The following is a 24,508-nucleotide window of genomic DNA, read 5'->3' on the forward strand; positions in this document are numbered from 1 at the left end:
CACGTAAAGTTGACCATGAGAAAAGCATGGAGATTGCAAATCGATCCCTACTACTTTCAAGGACTGTCCCTGAGAATTGTTAATGGACATTGCAAATAGCAGTTGAACTGGAAACTGGAGGAGTTTAAAATCAAAAAACAAATCAGATGGAATGAGTGGAATTCTTGGAATGAAAATGTCCTCTCCTTTGGCACATCCTGCTTCTGAGCTGTGTATCTAACCCTACCTTGTGTGATAATGTCTGCTGAGCTGTGTACCTAATCCTCTCCTGTGTGATACTTTCTGCTGAGCTGTGTACCTAATCCTTTCCTGTGTGATACTGTCTGCTGAGCCGTGTATCTAATACTATTCTGTGTGATACTGTGTGCTGAGCCATGTATCCAATCCTATCCTGTGTGATACTGTCTGCTGAGCCGTGTATCTATTCCTATCCTGTGTGATACTGACTGCTGAGCTGTGTATGTAATCCTATCCTGTGTGATACTGACTGAGGAGCCGTGTACCTATTCCTATCCTGTGTGATACTGACTGCTGAGTCGTGTATCTAATCCTATCCTGTGTGATACTGACTGCTGAGTCGTGTATCTAATCCTCTCCTGTGTGATACTGACTGCTGAGCTGTGTATCTAATCCTATCCTGTGTAATACTGACTGCTGAGCCGTGTATCTAATCCTATCCTGTGTTATACTGGGCTCCCCCTGCAGTCTGTGTCAGAGGGTGGTCTGTGTTGGCACGGTAATAAATTGTGTTATTTCCAGCTTTACAGAAGGACGATAACACCATAGAAATGATAAGAATAATAGGCCAAATTGTTTGGTGAATTGGAACGCGCGGGGTGAAAATTTTGCCTCACAACATAGCCTATGATGCTCTCAGGGTCCAGACGTGTGACTGTGCAAAATTTTGTGGCTGTAGCTGCGACGGTGCAGATGCCAATCCCGGACATACACACATACATACATACATACATACATACATACATACACATTCAGCTTTATATATTAGATATGGTGAGATTACTGTGCAAGATTGATGGATGTGATGTTCCTTCATTTATTTTATAAAGAAAGTCTTCAGCAGTTGAAGTGTATGATGATCTGTGGCAGATGAGGTGTATAATGATGTTCTGCAGAAGCTGCAGTGTGTAATGTGTTCTGCCACAGCTGAGGTGTATTATGAGGTTCTACAGCAGCTGAGGTATATTATGATGGTCTGCAGCAGCTGAGGTGTAGAATGAGGTTCTACAGCAGCTGTAGTGTGTAATGTGATGTTCAGCAGCAGCTGAGGTGTATTATGATCAGCAGCAGCTGAGGTGTATTATGAGGTTCTGCAGCTGCTGAGATGTATTATGGTGTTCTGCAGCAGCTGAAGTGTATTATAAAGTTCTGCAGCAACTGAGGTGTATTATAAAGTTCTGCAGCAGCTGAGGTGTATTATAAAGTTCTGCAGAAACTGAGGTGTATTATAAAGTTCTGCAGCAGCCAAGGTGTGTGTTATAATAGCCACTGACCTTTCAACAAACTTTTACTTACTAGATTGCCATTGTGCACACTGTCAAATTGCACCATACTTTCATTACCAAAACGTGTGTGTGTGTGTGTGTGGGGGGGGGCTGTATTGAAAAGTGCTATAAAGTTATGACGTCCCCCTAGGAAGGAACCTGCTGTCCAATGCCTGTTGTCAAGACTGATCCATCTTTATTTACAGACAAGCAGGACAGATTTTAGTAAGCCGGGGCATGTCATTGCAAACCTGATTCTGCTCCCCAGTATTATAGCGCAGTCAGACAGCCGTATAAATTGGACTGAGATCGGACCACAATGCCCCGACTGACTGGCGCCTCTTCGTACCTGAGGGTAACAGATTCCGCTGAACCCCGCTTTCCCACTGTTTTCCATTCTAGTCCTAAAGTATGCGAAAGTACATATATATGTATATGCCGTATATACTGTAGATAAATTGATACAATGGATTATCAGCCAGCATTTTACAGGCCCCCTGTTCTCCAGAGAAAGCAAAAAAGTGCTTGGAACTAGCGGGGATCAAAAAGTGGAAGAACAGCGCCGGTATCATGTGCTGTATAGGATTTGGTTTCTATGTTACACTTTCATCCACACGACAAGTACTTTTTAGTAGATAATAATAAAAAAGCATCTACTACATCATTACAATATCTCTATATTACGTACACGTTCCCCATATGCTGCTCATTAGATCGGAGACGGTTGTGACAGATCATCGTGTTAATTGCACATTGAAAGACAGAATCAGCTCTCGGCTTCAGACGTCTTCTCTCCTCGGAGGCTCCTCATAAGACTTCGCCTCTCACTTCATTCCTGTAATAAATGTTTTTAACTGTGAGGTTTATTCTCTTGTGATTTTTGTCTTTTATGATCTATTTTTATCATGTTTAGTGGATTAAACTGGATTTCCCTAAGAAGTTGTGGGGGAAGGGGACAGACATTAGGATCTGTATCACTTGGCCACACAAGATAATCGGCGGAAATTTGGAGAATCCACTGTTCTGATTTTTTTTTTTGTTAGTGAATCTTTCAATCCATATATATGGACTGTTCAACTATCATCATGGACAGGGCAAGTTGGATTTTTACATGTATGATCCTTTGTGGTCTTGAGTTAAGTAGTGTTTATTAGAGTTTATCTGGTGAGGTGGAGTCGCCAATTCGTAGGTCAGGATGAACACACAGCAGGTGAGGTTTGCCTGATGGCATGTGGATCACTGAAGACCAGGACAGCGGGATATGCTAAATGGCAGGCACACAAGCACAGCATGACACACTAGAAGGCACAGAGCCTGGTGTCCAGATTACAGTTTATTATGCTTACAGCAGATGAACAGGTAAACAGCAGGTCTGAGCTAGAATGTAGATATAGGTTGTAAGAATCACAGGAGTATACAGAATGGATTGCAACATATTGTGAATAAATCCAGATAAGTTTATTGTGCTTGCAGCAGAAGGGTTAAAGAGCAGGTCAGAGCCAAGAGGTAGACGCAGGTTGTATAAATCACATGAATTTACAGAGATTATTGCAGGTAAGAGAACTGGATGGTGGCAGACTCCTAAGCAAAAAGTTACTGGACACACAACTTACTGTTTACTCAGACACACATGTATGTCTAAGTCAACCTTAAAAGTCCCGTCACACATAAAGATGCACCAGGGATCCCGACAACAATACGACCTTGTCAGGATCGCTGGTGCATCGCTACATGATCGCTGGTGAGCTGCCAAACAGGCAGCTTCACCAGTGATCAGTACCAGCGAGGACGCTGGTATCTAAGGTAAATATCAGGTTACTAAGTGACGCGCGCCGCTTAGTAACCCGATATTTACCTTAGATACCAGCTCCCAGCACCTGCTTAGAGCGCTGGGAGTCTCGCTGATCTTTGGCTCCCACTGCCACACGCAGCAATGCGTGCTGGCCAGCGGGAGAGCAACTGTCACGGTCCTGTTAGGGTTGGCGTGCAGTCACTGCTGAGCAAGGACTCACCCACACTGCAGAGGGGCCCGGGGTCAGACACGGCCGGATAGTTCAGGCAAACAGGACCTGGAGAAGCTAAAGTCAGTGAGCAGTGAAGGACCTACGGTCATGTGACCGCAAGGGGGCGGGGCTTAGCGTCCTGCTGTCAGAGATAGGCAGAACACTAATACAGGAATTCTCAAAGTCCGACAAACCAGGTCATACACAGAGATAACAGTAAAGTACCAGGGATGAGACAGAACGGAGAGTCGGGGCCAGGCAGTGGTCAAAGCCAAACAGACATAGAAGGTACCAAGCAGAATCCAACAAGCAATATCCAGAGAACAGACTGAGTCATACACAGAGTATCAGATAAACAAGAACACAGCACAAACACACTCAGGGGTCACCACTCAATGCCAAGGGCGAAAGTATAACTGACGGGGATGGGAGTGTCCTGAGGCTATAAGAAGCTATCCCAGAACCAGGGAGAGGCCACAATCATAAGCCCCAGGTGTGCAGGTAAGCCTGCACTGGCATCACAACCTTTAACCCCAGAAATGCCAGTCATCAGCACTGGTTCAAGATATTAACCCCACATGTGCGAATCAAACCCGCACTGAGATCATGACAGCAACGATGAAAAAATGGCCCAGGACGATGCTGCACGATCAGCGATACCCGGCGGGGGGGGGGGGGGGGGCGGTCGCTGATCCCCGTCACACACAGTGATGTCGCTAGAGAGATCGCTGTGTGTGACGGGGCCTTAAAAGGGCTTGGGTTATGATGTTAGTGAGGTTTGCTGAGCAACTTGTGAACTTAATGTGGAGCACAGAAAAGGGCAATGGCCCCACCTTGGAGTCGAGACAGGTGCATAGCAGTGCCACCAATACCTGGCATCACTTTTCTCTTTGCCTGTATAAATACTACAGTCACAGCCAAACAAACTCAACCAATTGGGGTGCACCTCTGGAAGAACATTTGCTGTAATGCAAAGTCTGCTGCCAATAGCCACTCTCCACCAATTCTTTGCCCCCGAATGTCCATTTTGACACGAGTCCTCCATTCAAAATAAAACTAATGGAAGTGCCGCTGACACGCAGTGACTAGGGACTGTGAGCACTAACCTGATCCCTAAGGACCCCGTTACACATAGCGACGCACCAGCGATCCCGACAACGATATTACCTTGTCAGGATCGCCGGTATGTTGCTACATGATCGCTGGTGAGCTGCCAAACAGACAGCTTCACCAGCCATCAGCACCAGCGACGCCGAGCAGGCACGTCGCTGTGTACGTTAGTTACCAGCGCGCTGATGCAGGGAGCTGGTAACCAAGGTACACATCGGGTTTCTAAGCGGCGTGCGGCACTTAGAAACCTGATGTGTACCTTGGTTACCAGCTCCCTGCATCAGCGCGCTGGTAACTAAGGTACACATTGGGTTTCTAAGCACCGTGCGCCGCTTAGAAACCCGATGTTTACCTTGGTTACCAGCTAGCTGATTGCTGGTCGTTGCTCTCCCGCCTGCCACACGCAGCGATTGCATGCTGGCCAGCTGACCCAAAAAAGTCCTGACCTTTCATGAATGATCAGTGATACCCGGCAGGGGGGCCGGTCGCTGATAGCTGTCACACACAGCGATCTTGCTGGTGAGATCGCTGTTGCGTCACAAAACTTGTGACTCAGCAGCAATCTCGCTAGCGAGATCGCTGTGTGTGACAGGGGCTTAAGGGGTGCCCAAGTCAATCCTTGTACCCCGGATTACCCCTGAAGATGGAGACAAGGGGGTCACATACCTTGCTATGCTCCTATCTCAGCCCTTATCTGTTCCCTCCCCCACCCAGGGAGGTGTGAGTCCGAAGAGTATAGGATTACAATAACCAGACAGACAAAGGATAAAAGAAAACTACAATCCTACAAATACACTCACAAAACATAGGTAGGGATAGGTAGGAGAAGCCAAATAGCAGAAGATAGGGATAAGTACTCTAACCAACTCCACTCAGCAATTTCCGGAACAAGTCTCCAAACACCTGCTCCAGACTCAAACTACTCCTCAAACACCAAACCAGGCAGAATGAACTATCACTGCAAGGTCAGAAGCAAGGAAGAGTGTTCTGAGTCCTTTACTTCCAGCAGGTATAAGAACAGCTGATATAACTCAAGACCGAGAACTCTAGGAGTCCAACTAAGCAGATTAACCCTTGCAGCTCCAGAGCAAAGAAAGCCAAAACTCCTAATATGACTGTGAAGCCATCCTATCTACCATATCCTTCTGCGATCGTCTGAGCCCACCCTGTCTCGATATGTCCGTGACAGCGGCATTTTGGTAGGTTTAGTGAGGTTTTTGCAACATCTAGGAGATTTGCCAACTCTTCCCGCAGTCACAACAAAGGTCTTCCTTTTTTTTTTTAACGAAACCACCTGGATATTCCAGGAGAGTTGGCAAGTATATCAAGGACCTCAGGTAGAAGACTTCTTGCCACACACACTCCAGCAGGGATGGCTGGGCAGATTGCCTTCCCCCAGAAAACAAAAAAAAAACAGCTCTGCCAAGTGACAATTGTTTTCTCCTGCTAGGCCTTTATTGATCTTTATGGCCCGTTACTGTATCACAGCCTCGGCGCTCCAAGTGATCCTCTGGTAGTTTGTAGGGACAGTCCGCACCTGATGGGTTTCTTGCAGCTTGTGTATCAATGTATCTGATGCACTTCAGACCTTGAGTCACACTTATATTTAATACTTTGTTACAGTTTAATTTATTAATCCTTATTGAAAATTGAAAATTTTATTTTGCTAATCTTGCGAAAAGTTCTAAGATTTTCATGAATGGTGATGTGTTTTCTGTCCTTTTTTCAGTTTTTTTTTTCCCTGCTTACTGCACGCCTAAAAGAAGTTACTAGAGTAACGAACTAACACTCCGCAGCTCGCACTCTACGTTGATTTCGCATTGGTGCCTTGAGGCTTTTCATCTCACATTTTCATGTGACTTGGGACTACATTTGATTTTGTTGTGCAATAATTAACTTTTAACTTTGCTGCTTGGTCCAGTCACATGCGCAGATTACGGTTATTACATAATGTGGACACTTGTTTTCCTTTTAGCGTGGTTGTTTTTTGGGTGTGTGTGGCCTTTGGCCCCATCAGGGTACCCTACTGGAGGATGACGAAGGAAAGCATTTTCAACACTTTTTTTTTTACAACAAATGTTACTGCGAGTTCACAAAGCTGTGTGGTTAGAAATAGAGACACATTGCGTGTCAGTTACTGTACACCATGTGCATAATTATTAGGCAAGTTGTATTTGAGAGGATTCTTTTTATTATAGAATAACAATTATGTTCTCAATCAACCCAAAAGACTCATAGATATCAAAGCTTAATATTTTTGGAAGTTGGAGTGGGTTTTTTTAGATTTGGCTATCTTAGGAGGATATCTGTTTTTTCAGTTAACTATTACAGTGCAGAATTATTAGGCAACTTAATAAAAACCAAATATATACCCATCTCACTTGTTTGTTTTCACCAGGTAAACCAATAGAGCAACTCAAAATGTAGAAGTAAACATTTCTGACATTCAAAAACAAAACAAAAAAAATCAGTGACCAATATAGCCACCTTTCTTTACGATGACACTCAAAAGCCATCCATCCATAGATTCTGTCAGTTGCTTGATCTGTTTATGATCAACCTTGCGTGCCGCAGCCACCACAGCCTCCCAGACACTGTTCCGAGAGGTGTACTGTTTTCACTCCCTGTCGATCTCACATTTTATGAGGGACCACAGGTTCTCTATGGGGTTCCGATCAGGTGAACAAGGGGGCCATGTCATTATTTTTCTTTCTTTTAGACCTTTACTGGCCAGCCACACTGTGGAGTATTTGGATGCATGTGATGGAGCATTGTCCTGCATGAAAATCATGTTTTTCTTGAACGATACCGACTTCTTCCTGCACCACTGCTTGAAGAAGGTGTCTTCCCAAAACTGGCAGTTGGTCTGGGAGTTGAGCTTCACTCCGTCCTCAACCCGAAAAGGTCCCACAAGTTCATCTTTGATGATACCAGCCCATACCAGTACCCCACCTCCACCTTGCTAGCGTCTGAGTCGGAGTGGAGCTCTCTGCCCTTTACTGATCCAGCCTCGGGCCCATCAAGAGTCACTCTCATTTTATCAGTCCATAAAACCTTACAAAAATCAGTCTTAAGATATTTCTTGGCCCAGTCTTGACGTTTTTTCTTATGTTTCTTGTTGAAAGGTGGTCATTTTTCAGCCTTCCTTACCTTGGCCATGTCCCTGAGTATGGCACACCTTGTGCTTTTTGATACTCCAGTAACGTTGCAGCTCTGAAATATGGCAAAACTGGTGTCAAATGGCATCTTGGCAGCTTCACGCTTGATTTTCCTCAATTCATGGGCAGTTATTTTGCGCCTTTTTTTATCAACACGCTTCTTGCGACCCTGTTGGCTATTTGCCATGAAACACTTTATTGTTCGGTGATCACGCTTCAAAAGTTTGGCAATTTCAAGACTGCTGCATCCCTCTGCAAGACATCTCACAATTTTTGACTTTTCAGAGTCCGTCAAATCTCTCTTCTGACCCATTTTGCCAAAGGAAAGAAAGTTGCCTAATAATTAAGCACACCTTATATAGGGTTTTCATGTCATTAGACCACACCCCTCCTCATTACAGAGATGCAGATCACCTGATTTACATAATTGGCAGTTGGCTTTCAAGCCTATAGAGCTTGGAGTAGGACAACATGTATAAAAAGGATGATGTGATCAAAATACTCATTTCCCTAATAATTCTGCACACATTGTATATAGTACAGAGGTTTGGCACTTACAGACTGTAGCACAAAGCCATTTTCTTAACACAGGGACCTCATGGCTACAGACTGTTAGCACAAATGCTTAGTAGCTCCTGTTGATTAGCACAGATACTTGGTGGTTACCATTTTATTGGCACAGATGCTTGACGGTTGCCGTCTATTAGCACAGATGCTTGGTGGTTGCCGTCTATTAGCACAGATGCTTGACGGTTGCCGTCTATTAGCACAGATGCTTGGTGGTTGCCGTCTATTAGCACAGATGCTTGACGGTTGCCGTCTATTAGCACAGATGCTTGGTGGTTGCAGTCTATTAGCACAGATGCTTGACGGTTGCAGTCTATTAGCAATAAAAAGAGAGAAGAGCCAGCACTGCCAGTGGTCAGAACGCATAACATGAGGTGCATATGCACATATCTTACTGCATTCAAAATGAGACATTTAGCAAAATATTGATCAATATATTGAGCCACCCCGCCACGCCAAGGCAATCTCATATGGGGGGTCCTACTCTACATTTTTATTTATTCACTGTGCCATTGCGGCCTCCTAAATGTTTTAAAAGCAAGACCATATCAAATGCAATCCATACCTGAAGCATATCTGCATCACTCCCGTGCAGCCAGATGGAGCAGGTGCAGATGAAGGCCAACCAGGTCTGAACACAGACATCTCAGGTTTGACCTCCACACACTGCCCGTCCAGCAAACACAGATGAAGGGCAATGCAGGCCCAGTCATGGATGCAAAAATAAATAAAGCCTGGGGCAGGGCGGGGCTGCCGTGAGTGTGCACAGCAGCCTAGATCAATCACAATAAACACAGAAAAGATGGCGAACATGACCCAGCGTGCACGGCAACAGTGGTGGTCAGCCACAAAACCAATTTGCAATAAAAAGAGAGAAGAGCCAGCACTGCCAGTGGTCAGAACGCATAACATGAGGTGCATATGCACATATCTTACTGCATTCAAAATGAGACATTTAGCAAAATATTGATCAATATATTGAGCCACCCCGCCACGCCAAGGCAATCTCATATGGGGGGTCCTACTCTACATTTTTATTTATTCACTGAGCCATTGCGGCCTCCTAAATGTTTTAAAAGCAAGACCATATCAAATGCAATCCATACCTGAAGCATATCTGCATCACTCCCGTGCAGCCAGATGGAGCAGGTGCAGATGAAGGCCAACCAGGTCTTTTTTTCTGTGTTCACTGTGATGGATCTAGGCTGCTGTGCACATACACAGCAGCCCCACCCTGCCCCAAGCTTTATTTAATTGTGCACCTGTATCTGAACCTGCATTGCCCTTCATCTATGCTTGCTGGTCAGGCAATGTGTGGAGGCTAAAACCTGACACGTCTGTATTCAGACCTGGTTGGCCTTCATCCGCACTTGCCTTTTCTGGCATCATGGGAGCGATCCAGAAATGCTCAGGTACGGATTGCATTTAAAGTGGTCTTGCTTTTAATGTATCTAGGAGGCCGTAATGGCACAGTGTTTATTAAAAACGTAGAGTAGGACCCCCCACATGAGATTGCCTTGGCGCGGCGGGGTGGCTCAATTGAATTGATCAATTTTTTTGCTAAATATCCCATTTTGAATACAGTTAGATGTTATGTGCAAATGCACTTTATGTTATGCGTTCTGACCTTGGCAACGCTGGCTTCTCTTTTCTTTTTTTGCAGTCTATTAGCACAGATGTTTGACGGTTGCAGTCTATTAGCACAGATGCTTGATGGTTGCAGTCTATTAGCACAGATGCTTGATGGTTGCAGTCTATTAGCACAGATGCTTGACGGTAGCAGTCTATTAGCACAGATGTTTGACGTTTGCAGGCTATTAGCACAGATGCTTGACGGTTGCAGTCTATTAGCGCAGATGCTTGACGGTTGCAGTCTATTAGCACAGATGCTTGACAGCTGCCGTCTATTAGCACAGATGCTTGGTGGTTGCAGTCTATTAGTACAGATGCTTGACAGCTGCCGTCTATTAGCACAGATGCTTGGCGATTGCAGTCTATTAGCACAGATGCTTGACGGTTACCATTTTATTGGCACAGATGCTTGACGGGTGCAGTCTATTAGCACAGATGCTTGATGGTTGCCGTCTATTAGCACAGATGCTTGATGGTTGCCGTCTATTAGCACAGATGCTTGATGGTTGCAGTCTATTAGCACAGATGCTTGATGGTTGCAGTCTATTAGCACAGATGCTTGATGGTTGCAGTCTATTAGCACAGATGCTTGACGTTTGCAGGCTATTAGTACAGATGCTTGACGGTTGCAGTCTATTAGCACAGATGCTTGGTGGTTACCATTTTATTGGCACAGATACTTGACGGTTGCAGTCTATTAGCACAGATGCTTGACGGTTGCAGTCTATTAGCACAAATGCTTGACGGTTGCAGTCTATTAGCACAGATGCTTGACGGTTGCAGTCTATTAGTACAGATGCTTGGTGGTTACCATTTTATTGGCACAGATGCTTGACGGTTGTAGTCTATTAGCACAGATGCTTGACGGTTGTAGTCTATTAGCACAGATGCTTGACGGTTGTAGTCTATTAGCACAGATGCTTGACAGCTGCCGTCTATTAGCACAGATGCTTGGTGGTTGCAGTCTATTAGTACAGATGCTTGACAGCTGCCGTCTATTAGCACAGATGCTTGGCGGTTGCAGTCTATTAGCACAGATGCTTGGTGGTTACCATTTTATTGGCACAGATGCTTGACGGGTGCAGTCTATTAGCACAGATGCTTGACGGTTGCAGTCTATTAGTACAGATGCTTGGTGGTTACCATTTTATTGGCACAGATGCTTGACGGTTGTAGTCTATTAGCACAGATGCTTGGTGGTTACCATTTTATTGGCACAGATGCTTGACGGTTGTAGTCTATTAGCACAGATGCTTGGTGGTTACCATTTTATTGGCACAGATGCTTGACGGTTGTAGTCTATTAGCACAGATGCTTGACGGTTGCAGTCTATTAGTACAGATGCTTGGTGGTTACCATTTTATTGGCACAGATGCTTGACGGTTGCAGTCTATTAGCACAGATGCTTGACGGTTGCAGTCTATTAGTACAGATGCTTGGTGGTTACCATTTTATTGGCACAGATGCTTGACGGTTGCAGTCTATTAGCACAGATGCTTGACGGTTGCAGTCTATTAGTACAGATGCTTGGTGGTTACCATTTTATTGGCACAGATGCTTGACGGTTGTAGTCTATTAGCACAGATGCTTTGCGATTGCAGTCTATTAGCACAGATGCTTGACGGTTACCATTTTATTGGCACAGATGCTTGACAGCTGCCGTCTATTAGCACAGATGCTTGACGGGTGCAGTCTATTAGCACAGATGCTTGATGGTTGCCGTCTATTAGCACAGATGCTTGATGTTTGCAGTCTATTAGCACAGATGCTTGACGGTTGCAGTCTATTAGCACAGATGTTTGGCGATTGCAGTCTATTAGAACAGATGCTTGGCGGTTACCATTTTATTAGCACAGATGCTTGACGGTTACCATTTTATTAGCACAGATGCTTGACGGGTGCAGTCTATTAGCACAGATGCTTGACGGTTGCAGTCTATTAGTACAGATGCTTGACAGCTGCCGTCTATTAGCACAGATGCTTGGTGGTTGCAGTCTATTAGTACAGATGCTTGACAGCTGCCGTCTATTAGCACAGATGCTTGGCGATTGCAGTCTATTAGCACAGATGCTTGACGGTTACCATTTTATTGGCACAGATGCTTGACGGTTGCAGTGTATTAGCACAGATGCTTGGCGGTTGCAGTCTATTAGCACAGATGCTTGACGGTTACCATTTTATTGGCACAGATGCTTGACGGGTGCAGTCTATTAGCACAGATGCTTGGCGGTTGATGTCTATTAGCACAGATGCTTGGCGGTTGCAGTCTATTAGCACAGATGCTTGACGGTTACCATTTTATTGGCACAGATGCTTGATGGTTGCCGTCTATTAGCACAGATGCTTGGCGGTTGATGTCTATTAGCACAGATGCTTGACGGTTGCAGTCTATTAGCACAGATGCTTGATGGTTGCAGTCTATTAGCACAGATGCTTGATGGTTGCAGTCTATTAGCACAGATGCTTGACGTTTGCAGGCTATTAGTACAGATGCTTGACGGTTGCAGTCTATTAGCACAGATGCTTGACGGTTGCAGTCTATTAGCACAGATGCTTGACGGTTGCAGTCTATTAGCACAGATGCTTGACGGTTGCAGTCTATTAGCACAGATGCTTGGTGGTTACCATTTTATTGGCACAGATACTTGACGGTTGCAGTCTATTAGCACAGATGCTTGACGGTTGCAGTCTATTAGCACAGATGCTTGACGGTTGCAGTCTATTAGCACAGATGCTTGGTGGTTACCATTTTATTGGCACAGATACTTGACGGTTGCAGTCTATTAGCACAGATGCTTGACGGTTGCAGTCTATTAGCACAGATGCTTGACGGTTGCAGTCTATTAGCACAGATGCTTGGTGGTTACCATTTTATTGGCACAGATACTTGACGGTTGCAGTCTACTAGCACAGATGCTTGACGGTTGCAGTCTATTAGCACAGATGCTTGACGGTTACCATTTTATTGGCACAGATGCTTGACGGGTGCAGTCTATTAGCACAGATGCTTGATGGTTGCCGTCTATTAGCACAGATGCTTGGCGGTTGATGTCTATTAGCACAGATGCTTGACGGTTGCAGTCTATTAGCACAGATGCTTGATGGTTGCAGTCTATTAGCACAGATGATTGATGGTTGCAGTCTATTAGCACAGATGCTTGATGGTTGCAGTCTATTAGTACAGATGCTTGACGGTTGCAGTCTATTAGCACAGATGCTTGACGGTTGCAGTCTATTAGCACAGATGCTTGGTGGTTACCATTTTATTGGCACAGATACTTGACGGTTGCAGTCTATTAGCACAGATGCTTGACGGTTGCAGTCTATTAGCACAGATGCTTGACGGTTGCAGTCTATTAGTACAGATGCTTGGTGGTTACCATTTTATTGGCACAGATGCTTGAAGGTTGTAGTCTATTAGCACAGATGCTTGACAGCTGCCGTCTATTAGCACAGATGCTTGGTGGTTGCAGTCTATTAGTACAGATGCTTGACAGCTGCCGTCTATTAGCACAGATGCCTGGCGATTGCAGTCTATTAGCACAGATGCTTGATGGTTACCATTTTATTGGCACAGATGCTTGACGGTTGCAGTGTATTAGCACAGATGCTTGGCGGTTGCAGTCTATTAGCACAGATGCTTGATGGTTGCCGTCTATTAGCACAGATGCTTGATGGTTGCCGTCTATTAGCACAGATGCTTGATGGTTGCCGTCTATTAGCACAGATGCTTGATGGTTGCAGTCTATTAGCACAGATGTTTGACGTTTGCAGGCTATTAGTACAGATGCTTGACGGTTGCAGTCTATTAGCACAGATGCTTGATGGTTGCAGTCTATTAGCACAGATGCTTGATGGTTGCAGTCTATTAGCACAGATGCTTGACGTTTGCAGGCTATTAGTACAGATGCTTGACGGTTGCAGTCTATTAGCACAGATGCTTGACGGTTGCAGTCTATTAGCACAGATGCTTGGTGGTTACCATTTTATTGGCACAGATACTTGACGGTTGCAGTCTATTAGCACAGATGCTTGACGGTTGCAGTCTCTTAGCACAGATGCTTGACGGTTGCAGTCTATTAGCACAGATGCTTGACAGCTGCCGTCTATTAGCACAGATGCTTGGTGGTTGCAGTCTATTAGTACAGATGCTTGACAGCTGCCGTCTATTAGCACAGATGCTTGGCGGTTGCAGTCTATTAGCACAGATGCTTGACGGTTACCATTTTATTGGCACAGATGCTTGACGGGTGCAGTCTATTAGCACAGATGCTTGATGGTTGCCGTCTATTAGCACAGATGCTTGATGTTTGCAGTCTATTAGCACAGATGTTTGACGTTTGCAGGCTATTAGTACAGATGCTTGACGGTTGCAGTCTATTAGCACAGATGCTTGACGGTTGCAGTCTATTAGCACAGATGCTTGGTGGTTACCATTTTATTGGCACAGATACTTGACGGTTGCAGTCTATTAGTACAGATACTTGGTGGTTACCATTTTATTGGCACAGATGCTTGGCGATTGTAGTCTATTAGCACAGATGCTTGGTGGTTGCAGTCTATTAGTACAGATGCTTGACAGCTGCCGTCTATTAGCACAGATGCTTGGCGGTTGCAGTCTATTAGCACAGATGCTTGACGGGTACCATTTTATTGGCACAGATGCTTGATGGGTGCAGTCTATTAGCACAGATGCTTGATGGTTGCCGTCTATTAGCACAGATGCTTGATGTTTGCAGTCTATTAGCACAGATGCTTGACGGTTGCAGTCTATTAGCACAGATGTTTGGCGATTGCAGTCTATTAGAACAGATGCTTGGCGGTTACCATTTTATTAGCACAGATGCTTGACGGTTACCATTTTATTAGCACAGATGCTTGACGGGTGCAGTCTATTAGCACAGATGCTTGACGGTTGCAGTCTATTAGTACAGATGCTTGGTGGTTACCATTTTATTGGCACAGATGCTTGGTGGTTGCAGTCTATTAGTACAGATGCTTGACAGCTGCCGTCTATTAGCACAGATGCTTGGCGATTGCAGTCTATTAGCACAGATGCTTGACGGTTACCATTTTATTGGCACAGATGCTTGACGGTTGCAGTCTATTAGCACAGATGCTTGATGGTTGCCGTCTATTTGCACAGATGCTTGGCGGTTGATGTCTATTAGCACAGATGCTTGACGGTTGCAGTCTATTAGCACAGATGCTTGATGGTTGCAGTCTATTAGCACAGATGCTTGATGGTTGCAGTCTATTAGCACAGATGCTTGACGTTTGCAGGCTATTAGACTGCAACCGACAAGCATCTGTACTAATAGCCTGCAAACGTCAAGCATCTGTGCTAATAGACTGCAACCATCAAGCATCTGTGCTAATAGACTGCAACCGTCAAGCATCTGTACTATTAGCACAGATGCTTGACGGTTGCAGTCTATTAGCACAGATGCTTGGTGGTTACCATTTTATTGGCACAGATACTTGACGGTTGCAGTCTATTAGCACAGATGCTTGACGGTTGCAGTCTATTAGCACAGATGTTTGACGGTTGCAGTCTATTAGCACAGATGCTTGGTGGTTACCATTTTATTGGCACAGATGCTTGACGGTTGCAGTCTATTAGCACAGATGCTTGACGGTTGCAGTCTATTAGCACAGATGCTTGACGGTTGCAGTCTATTAGTACAGATGCTTGGTGGTTACCATTTTATTGGCACAGATGCTTGACGGTTGTAGTCTATTAGCAAAGATGCTTGACAGCTGCCGTCTATTAGCACAGATGCTTGGTGGTTGCAGTCTATTAGTACAGATGCTTGACAGCTGCCGTCTATTAGCACAGATGCTTGGCGGTTGCAGTCTATTAGCACAGATGCTTGACGGTTACCATTTTATTGGCACAGATGCTTGACGGGTGCAGTCTATTAGCACAGATGCTTGATGGTTGCAGTCTATTAGCACAGATGCTTGATGTTTGCAGTCTATTAGCACAGATGTTTGACGTTTGCAGGCTATTAGTACAGATGCTTGGTGGTTACCATTGTATTGGCACAGATGCTTGACGGTTGCAGTCTATTAGCACAGATGCTTGACGGTTGCAGTCTATTAGCACAGATGCTTGGTGGTTACCATTTTATTGGCACAGATGCTTGACGGTTGCAGTCTATTAGCACAGATGCTTGACGGTTGCAGTCTATTAGCACAGATGCTTGACGGTTGCAGTCTATTAGTACAGATGCTTAGTGGTTACCATTTTATTGGCACAGATGCTTGACGGTTGCAGTCTATTAGCACAGATGCTTGACGGTTGCAGTCTATTAGCACAGATGCTTGACGGTTGCAGTCTATTAGTACAGATGCTTAGTGGTTACCATTTTATTGGCACAGATGCTTGATGTTTGCAGTCTATTAGCACAGATGCTTGACGGTTGCAGTCTATTAGCACAGATGCTTGGTGGTTACCATTTTATTGGCACAGATGCTTGACGGTTGCAGTCTATTAGCACAGATGCTTGACGGTTGCAGTCTATTAGCACAGATGCTTGGTGGTTACCATTTTATTGGCACAGATGCTTGACGGTTGCAGTCTATTAGCACAGATGCTTGACGGTTGCAGTCTATTAGCACAGATGCTTGACGGTTGCAGTCTATTAGTACAGATGCTTAGTGGTTACCATTTTATTGGCACAGATGCTTGACGGTTGCAGTCTATTAGCACAGATGCTTGACGGTTGTAGTCTATTAGCACAGATGCTTGGTGGTTGCAGTCTATTAGTACAGATGCTTGACAGCTGCCGTCTATTAGGACAGATGCTTGGCGATTGCAGTCTATTAGCACAGATGTTTGACGGTTACCATTTTATTGGCACAGATGCTTGACAGTTGCCGTCTATTAGCACAGATGCTTGGCTGTTGCAGTCTATTAGCACAGATGCTTGATGGTTACCATTTTATTAGCACAGATGCTTGACGGTTGCAGTCTATTAGCACAGATGCTTGATGGTTGCCGTCTATTAGCACAGATGCTTGACGTTTGCAGTCTATTAGCACAGATGCTTGACGGTTGCAGTCTATTAGAACAGATGCTTGACGATTGCCGTCTATTAGCACAGATGCTTGATAGTTGCAGTCTATTAGCACAGTTGCTTGATAGTTGCAGTCTATTAGCACAGATGCTTGATGGTTACCATTTTATTAGCACAGATGCTTGACGGTTGCAGTCTATTAGCACAGATGCTTGATGGTTACCATTTTATTAGCACAGATGCTTGACGGTTGCAGTCTATTAGCACAGATGCTTGACGGTTGCAGTCTATTAGCACAGATGTTTGGCGATTGCAGTCTATTAGAACAGATGCTTGACGATTGCCGTCTATTAGCACAGATGCTTGATGGTTGCCGTCTATTAGCACAGTTGCTTGATAGTTGCCGTCTATTAGCACAGATGCTTGATGGTTGCCGTCTATTAGCACAGATGCTTGATGGTTGCCGTCTATTAGCACAGATGCTTGACGGTAGCAGTCTATAACCACAGATGCTTGGCGTTTGCAGTCTATGGGAATAGATGTGTGGCGGTTATAGGTTATTGGCATAGTCAGGATTCAGTAGGCTGGAGTTGGTCTTAAGCTGAATATTTAAGAGGACACTATTAATGGTCCAGGACCACTCTATCAGGACGCAGCCTTTCCAATGTTGAGTGTTGACAGGTCCCAAGAACTAACTCTCCACAGGTTACTGCTGCCATAAACAGTATTGTGCAGTCCCTGACCCCACATGAGACACTTTCCTCATATATTTAGCAGTATATCTATCTGTCTATCCTATGCATATCTCTGTTTCGATTGCACAGTACCACTTTACTGCATACACACACACGACTAGAGCCAAAAAGTGCATTTAGTGCCGGCCTGCACACGGCAGTTTTGTCATTAACTTAAATTTTACCTATTGCTCAATAATTTGTATATCTATCCATCTCTCTCTCTAAGTGAAAGTGTTTTTTTTTCTTTTTTTTTATATTGTGTTGGACAGTTTGGATGCATAATCAATAAACTTTGCACCCATCATTAAGTATTTTGGTACAGATCTTTTGTATTTTTATCTATCTATCTATCTATCTATCTATCTATCTCTTTCTTGTCTATCTGTCTGCCTGCCTGTCTGTGTAATTCACTATCCCTCCATGTCATCTGTACGACTCTTGGCTTCAACTGATGTCATTGCGAATTACGTTGCTAGAGGGTCAATATTTCCTATATATCATACACTGTTTTTTTTGTCTGTATTTTTTTACTTCTTTTTTTAGCGTGACTCCTGGATTCCTTTTGACCATTTACCACAATTTTAGGAATTTGCTGTTTTTAGAAGCTTGGCTTCCAATTTGAGAGCTATAACTGAAAAAAGAACCCGGAAATTAGAATGGAGGAAGTTGTAGCACGTAACTAATTAGTCCAGAATGAAACCTCAGCCTAAAAATATCATGGAGTATATGAAAGGTCACCCCGGGCTTACGCAAGACGAGTAGGACCTTCCGCACGTAACATAAAACAAAACCAAATGTTTCAGAAATGAGGCGGCAGATTTTCAGACATTGTGACTTCTGAGTCCTCAAGTGCATCAATGTGCGGATAATTAACCATGTACTATACGTGCTGTAAACCGTAACAATTCTTAGAAATCAGGAGCGTCTTTGCAAAAAATGATGGGCGGGGGGGGGTGGAGATTTGCAAAAGTTATTCTTTTAAGGCCATTTACAGGAACCTTCCCCTCCTAGATAGTTTTCAGGGACAGAAGTGAGGAGGTACATGTAGCAGACTTTCCTAGGAGCAGGTCCACATCATACACAATTAGTACCCGACTGCCATTGTAGGTATGTGTGCCGACTGGGGGAGGGTGGTCCTCTTTCCGCCGTGAACAGACTGAGAAAGAGACTGAAGTGCGTCCAACAGGTCCTCTTTATTGGCCGTCCTCTCGACGACCGCAGCACCACTCAGCAGCTGCATGACAACTTCCGCACACAGGCCCGGGTACCCCTATCTTTCTTCCTTTCCTAATTGACGTCCCTCGTAGCTCTTTCACTGTGGCTGCCCTAGGGTTACCACCACAGCGCTTCACCCGTCCGAGTCCGTCCGTCTGGTACCCCCGGGCATGCTCTGTTCTGCGGCTCTCCTGTCAGGACCACCCCCCTGACTGTCTTCCTCCTCAGTCCTTTATGGAGCTTCTTCTCTGTTCATCTCTCCCTTCAGTCCTCTCCTCTCCTTAGCTCCTCTTCCTGGACTGGCTTGGCTTCTGGAACTCTCTACGCCTTCTTATATCCCCCTCCCTGGGAATTCCCCCTCTAGAGCTCCTGCAACTCCGCCCCCCATGACTCTGCGGTTTCGTAGCCTTAAGCTGATGTTAAGCCCTTTCCTCGCTGCTCCTTGCTCCCATCTTGTGGCCAAACTACAGTACTACACCTTCTTCTGTTCCTGCTGTCCTTGGTCTCTCCCTAGTGGCCAAACCCAGTACTCCACCATCCCTTACTATCCCCAGCTGTCCCCCATCTGCATATACATCAGTCCATGTCAAGCACATTATACACTTGCCCTCATGCTGCAGACAGGTCCATGGGTCAGTCCACTTCCCCTACACCATTACCATGATCAGAGCCAGCGCTGATCATGGTAGTAGCCCACTTAGATGCCACAGTACTTGATAAAACAATGCTTTGTGGAACATTTAGATAAAAATTGATTAAAAATTAATAATGTTTCTATTTTAGCAAGTTACCCCTGTAAAAGAAAAAAAGTGGGGGGGTGGAAGACCTGCTCTACATTCTAGAATTATCCCATTTCAGTGACTTAAGTGATAAAGTCATACACTGTATTAGGGAGATTGGAGTGAAACTTCCAAAAATGTCTTTTGGAGGACCCAGAATTATACATGTCAATTGGAACTGTTGGAAAATCTTAACACTTACAGTCAGGCTCTTCTGCACTTTTAAAGCAGAGAACCTATTTAACTTACTGTTGATATAATGATGATGATGATGATGGGAAATGTTCTGTAAAAAGGATCTAAGAATAAGAAAAAAAAGGCCAATACATGAGTGATGTGCACACCTAATTATATGTAAGAATACATCTTTATTGAATACAGTATGTACATAATAAAAACCTCTAAAAATGCATACAGAAAATGAACAATAATCAAATCATAGACAAGGCAACCGTGGGGTAAGACAGCGATGGCTAGTACTACATTGTGTAAACACCACCTCTATTGCCAGTACTGCTGACCCTTATAAAGTGCAGTGTACTAAAAGCAAGTATTTCTGCGGCACTGAATAAACACCACCTCTGTTACTAGTACTACTTACTCTTATAAGGTGCAACGGTGTCAAATGCGAGAAGCCTGTATAGATAGTACTTGGACTATCACCTGTTACTTGCCACAGGTGAATTTGAACTAGCATCAAATGCTTGAAACAAAGTTGTCTACCAACAATTTTTGAATGGTGCCAACAATTTTGTCTGACCCATTTTGGGGATTTGTGTGAAATCATGTCCAATTTTCCTTTTCTCGCGCTGCTTTTTTTTTTTTGTGTAGCTCCAGTACACACAAAGGATATAAACACGTGTATAACAAAACATGTGTAATTGTAATAATTTTCTGGGAGAAATGCTAAATTTTCTGGAACAACTTCAAGGGTACCAACACTTTCAGCCTTGACTGTATTTGCATATACTGTATATATCTCAACCCCTCGCACCATACTAGAGGCATATTATTGAAATTATTTATTTAAAAGCCTCGATGGATAAACTGTTCATCCCATTTTTCATGGGATTAACCCATGAAATGGGTTAAAAATGGGCAGTGGTTTTTTTTTAATTTTTGCACGAAATTGGGTGCTCCTGTGATGCTTGTAGGTTCTGAGAGATAGATGGGCAGAGGAGAAAAAAAAGTGTCCCATCAATAAGGATGCAAATGTTGGGAGATATGCCTGCCTAACACTTACCAGTATGTTTTGGGGACATCTAAGGTGTCCATAAAGGACTTTTCAGTTCTTCAACATGCTGCAGTATTAATGAAAGTTTTGATCTGAACTGTTGGCCCTATTACACCACAGTCCTGTGAGACCATTGTCTGCAGTATTATTTCTGAGAATCATGATTACATCTTTAAAGCTTTTGTCCCAAAGGAGCAAACATGTTTTTACTAGCTTCTAATTTTATATTGCTAGAAAGTGTTTCTTGCCCCCTGTTTTGTATTGTTTACTGTGCTATTGATAGGCGGCGCACGGCTGCAGTACATATGTTTGTTTTCTAAGCAATTAGGCATAGGAAAAGGGAATAATTTCTTCCTTCCTTGCATGGATGGAATTTCTGTTAACCATATTTACTTTCTCATGTTATTGTATGTATATTTTCTTGGGCTTTTTTTATTCCAAAGGGTGGAACGACTTTAGTCAAGCAATGACCGTCAATGGATTTGTTCTAAAGCTTATATTTATGGAAAGTGGGTATATAATAATAATTGTACTTCTATAGCGCCCTCGTATTCCGCAGCAATTTAGATTATAGAGGGGACTTGTACAGACAATAGACATTACAGCATAGCCATAAACACATAGATCAAAACAGATACCAAGAGGAATGAGGCCCCTGCTCGCAAGCTTACAATCTATGAGGGAAAAAGGGAGACACAAAAGGTAGATGGTAACAATTGCTTTTATTGTTTTTATGGTTTGGACCTTCGCTAGTGTAAAAATCAGGTGTTCCTGTTGCTGCATGAACCAGTTAACAGTCTAAATATGTAACAGTACAGACACAGAGGGCTATTAAATGCAAAAAGCATGTGAGAACATGATGCGAGGAACCTGGTTATGGTAAAAAATTTAGAAATGAGCCACACAGGGATATTTAGGTTAATGCGTTGAGGCGATAGGCCAGTCTGAACAAATGAGTTTTTAAGGCACGCTTAAAACTGTGGGGTTTGGGGATTAATCGTACTAGCCTGGGTAGTGCATTCCAAAGAATTGGCGGAGCACGTGAAAAGTCTTGGAGACGGGAGTGGGAGGTTCTGATTAATGAGGATGCTAACCTCAGGTCATTAGCAGAACGGAGGGCACGGATAGGGTGGTAGGCTGAGACGAGGGAGGAGATGTAGGGTGGTGCCGAGCCATGGAGGGCTTTGTGGGTGAGGGTAATAAGTTTATACTGAATTCTGGAGTGGATGGGTAGCCAGTGTAAGGACTGGCACAAGGTAGAGGCATATATTGTGAAATAATTGTCTTACCCCATATATGTATGTGGCACAACATTATGTAGTCTTGTTTTTTTTTTTTCATAGCGTGAGGCGCTAGAAAATTTACAGCCGATATTAGTGAAATATTTTGAATTGAACTACCATGAGTCCAACGAGCAGAAAAAGTCAATTGCATCAACTGCACATACAAGACTCTTCCAGGACTTATGATCTTCCCTTAGGACAGATCAGGAGGGTCCGACTCTCGTTTTCATCTGTTTTTCCAACAACTTCAAGAAAATATCCAGTACTGATAGTATGTGAGTAGTGATGAGCGAGCTTGCTCGGATAAGGGTTCTCCAAGGATGCTCGGGTGCTAACCGAGTGTCTTCAGCGTGTTCGAATATTATGTTCGAGTCCCCGCGGCTGCTTGTCTTCGAGTCCCAGCCGCAATGCATGCAGGGATACCCGCTTGTTAGGTCACTCGGTTAGCACCTGAGCATGCTCGCATAACGCCTTATCCGAGTGTGTTCGATCATCACTATGTGTGAGACATAAACATGCCACCATTTCAGTTGCCGCCCGAGGCCGCAACTATTTCTTTGTACTCATGAGTGCACCTCACATATCTCTTGTAGGTTTTGCAGCCAGGAAAGTTTTTCAATGCCCTTAAGGCTTGGAACGTCTTGCCAGGTTGGGTAATCTGCAATGTATAAAGAGGTGACAGTTACTAAGGGCTGTGTTGTATTCAACAAGTTGTATTGCTCATCTATACAGATAGTATTGTGGCTTTCTGCTATTTTATTTTACTATATCATCTGTCTTTACCACAGGTCAAACATCGAAGCCAATCAGACAGACGAAGAGGGGAAGTCCCCGAGAACAGAACACCATGTTCTCAGCCCTAAAAAGGGGGCTGCTAGCAAACCAGAAACCCTCATACAATAGTACTGATAGGATCAATGGGACACGCACTCACAAAAGAACAAAGCGCTTTTTGTCCTACCCCCGGTATGTCGAAGTCATGGTGGTTGCTGACAACAAGATGGTTGAATATCACGGTGCTAATCTTCAGCATTATGTTCTAACACTTATGTCCATAGTAAGTATCTTCTCGTTGTTTGCCTCCATCTCTATTTTTCAGTCGTCCTCTCATAGAATTTTTCTTCAGATGCATGGGAACCAAAAACAAAACCATTTTGGGCTACAGAATGATAAAATGACCTATTGATATGACATTTTACAGAATCACTGGGCATATTGGCTTTTCCAAAAGCCATTTGGTTTTTCTAGAAGCAATTCAAAAGATCAAAGTTGACTGACCCCAACACTTTTTGTCAACTTTGGCCAGTGATCTGATGTTTTCAACTTTGGCCAGTGATATCATGTTTTCAACTTTGGCCAGTGATATCATGTTTTCAACTTTGGCCAGTGATCTTAATGGTATGACAGTCTTCTTGTTTTTAATCGAGAAAAAAGATATAGAATTTTAAAGCCCAAATACCATGGCATCCACAGAGTTCCCATATCCCTCAACGATGACCCTATTATCTGCCACAAAAGTCTCATTAGCAGCCAAACAGCCACCACTGCCAATGAATAAGGCCTCATTATTTATCCTGACGCTCTCATTGTCATCAAAAAGCCCTCCCGATGAAAAAGGACTCATGATTAGACATAATGCCCTCATTGCCAATTATACCGGCCCAACTATCTGCCATAGAAACCGCATTACCAACCATAAAGCCTCTTTTGCCAACCACGGAGGTCTCATTACCAAGCACCAAACCCCATTACCATCTAAAGAACCTCCATTGCCAAGCAAAGAGGCCTCATCATCAACATGGTGCCCACATTGACAGCCAAATATTTGGCTCGATTTTTACTCACCGGACCCTCGTTGCAATCAGCAGTGCCCATGGGACGTCACTATTCATTGTAGACGTGGTACTTTGAACGCTTTGCCAATACACTTTATATACTTTGAATATTTATGCTCAGCGTTGGACATGTCAGCATTTTGTGAGCCTGGATTAGACGTGCAAGGAAAGATTTCGTCCTTGAGTGTTGTAACCCACCTATGGAGCTTTTCATCGCTGTATACTTTCCAGTCTCCCGATGTCTTTAGCCTTTCTTAAATGGGTAGACAAGTGAAGCTCAGTAGATAGTTTATGCTCCCCAGATGGTTTGTTGGATACTGTAGCAAAAGTGCTTAATCCACCATGAAATGACAATGTCACAGATGTTTTTTATGCTATTTAACAGCATTACATACTCTGCATATAACTGAGACCTATCAACATTTTATTCC

General features: G+C 44.0%; 1 protein-coding gene across 1 annotated transcript in view; it reads left to right on the plus strand.

Annotated features, from left to right (window-relative positions):
- The window catches only part of ADAMTS9 (ADAM metallopeptidase with thrombospondin type 1 motif 9), a 256,075-nt gene that overhangs the window by 61,770 nt on the left and 169,797 nt on the right, over window positions 1-24,508 (plus strand). The window contains exon 4 of the mRNA XM_073569764.1: window positions 23,031-23,299. Within this exon, the coding sequence (XP_073425865.1) occupies window positions 23,031-23,299 (269 nt within the window). The remainder of the gene's footprint in view (window positions 1-23,030; window positions 23,300-24,508) is intronic.

Source organism: Dendrobates tinctorius, unplaced genomic scaffold (genome assembly GCF_039654945.1).
Source record: "Dendrobates tinctorius isolate UK_male_01 unplaced genomic scaffold, ASM3965494v1 ptg000027l, whole genome shotgun sequence".
Lineage (NCBI taxonomy): Eukaryota > Metazoa > Chordata > Amphibia > Anura > Dendrobatidae > Dendrobates > Dendrobates tinctorius.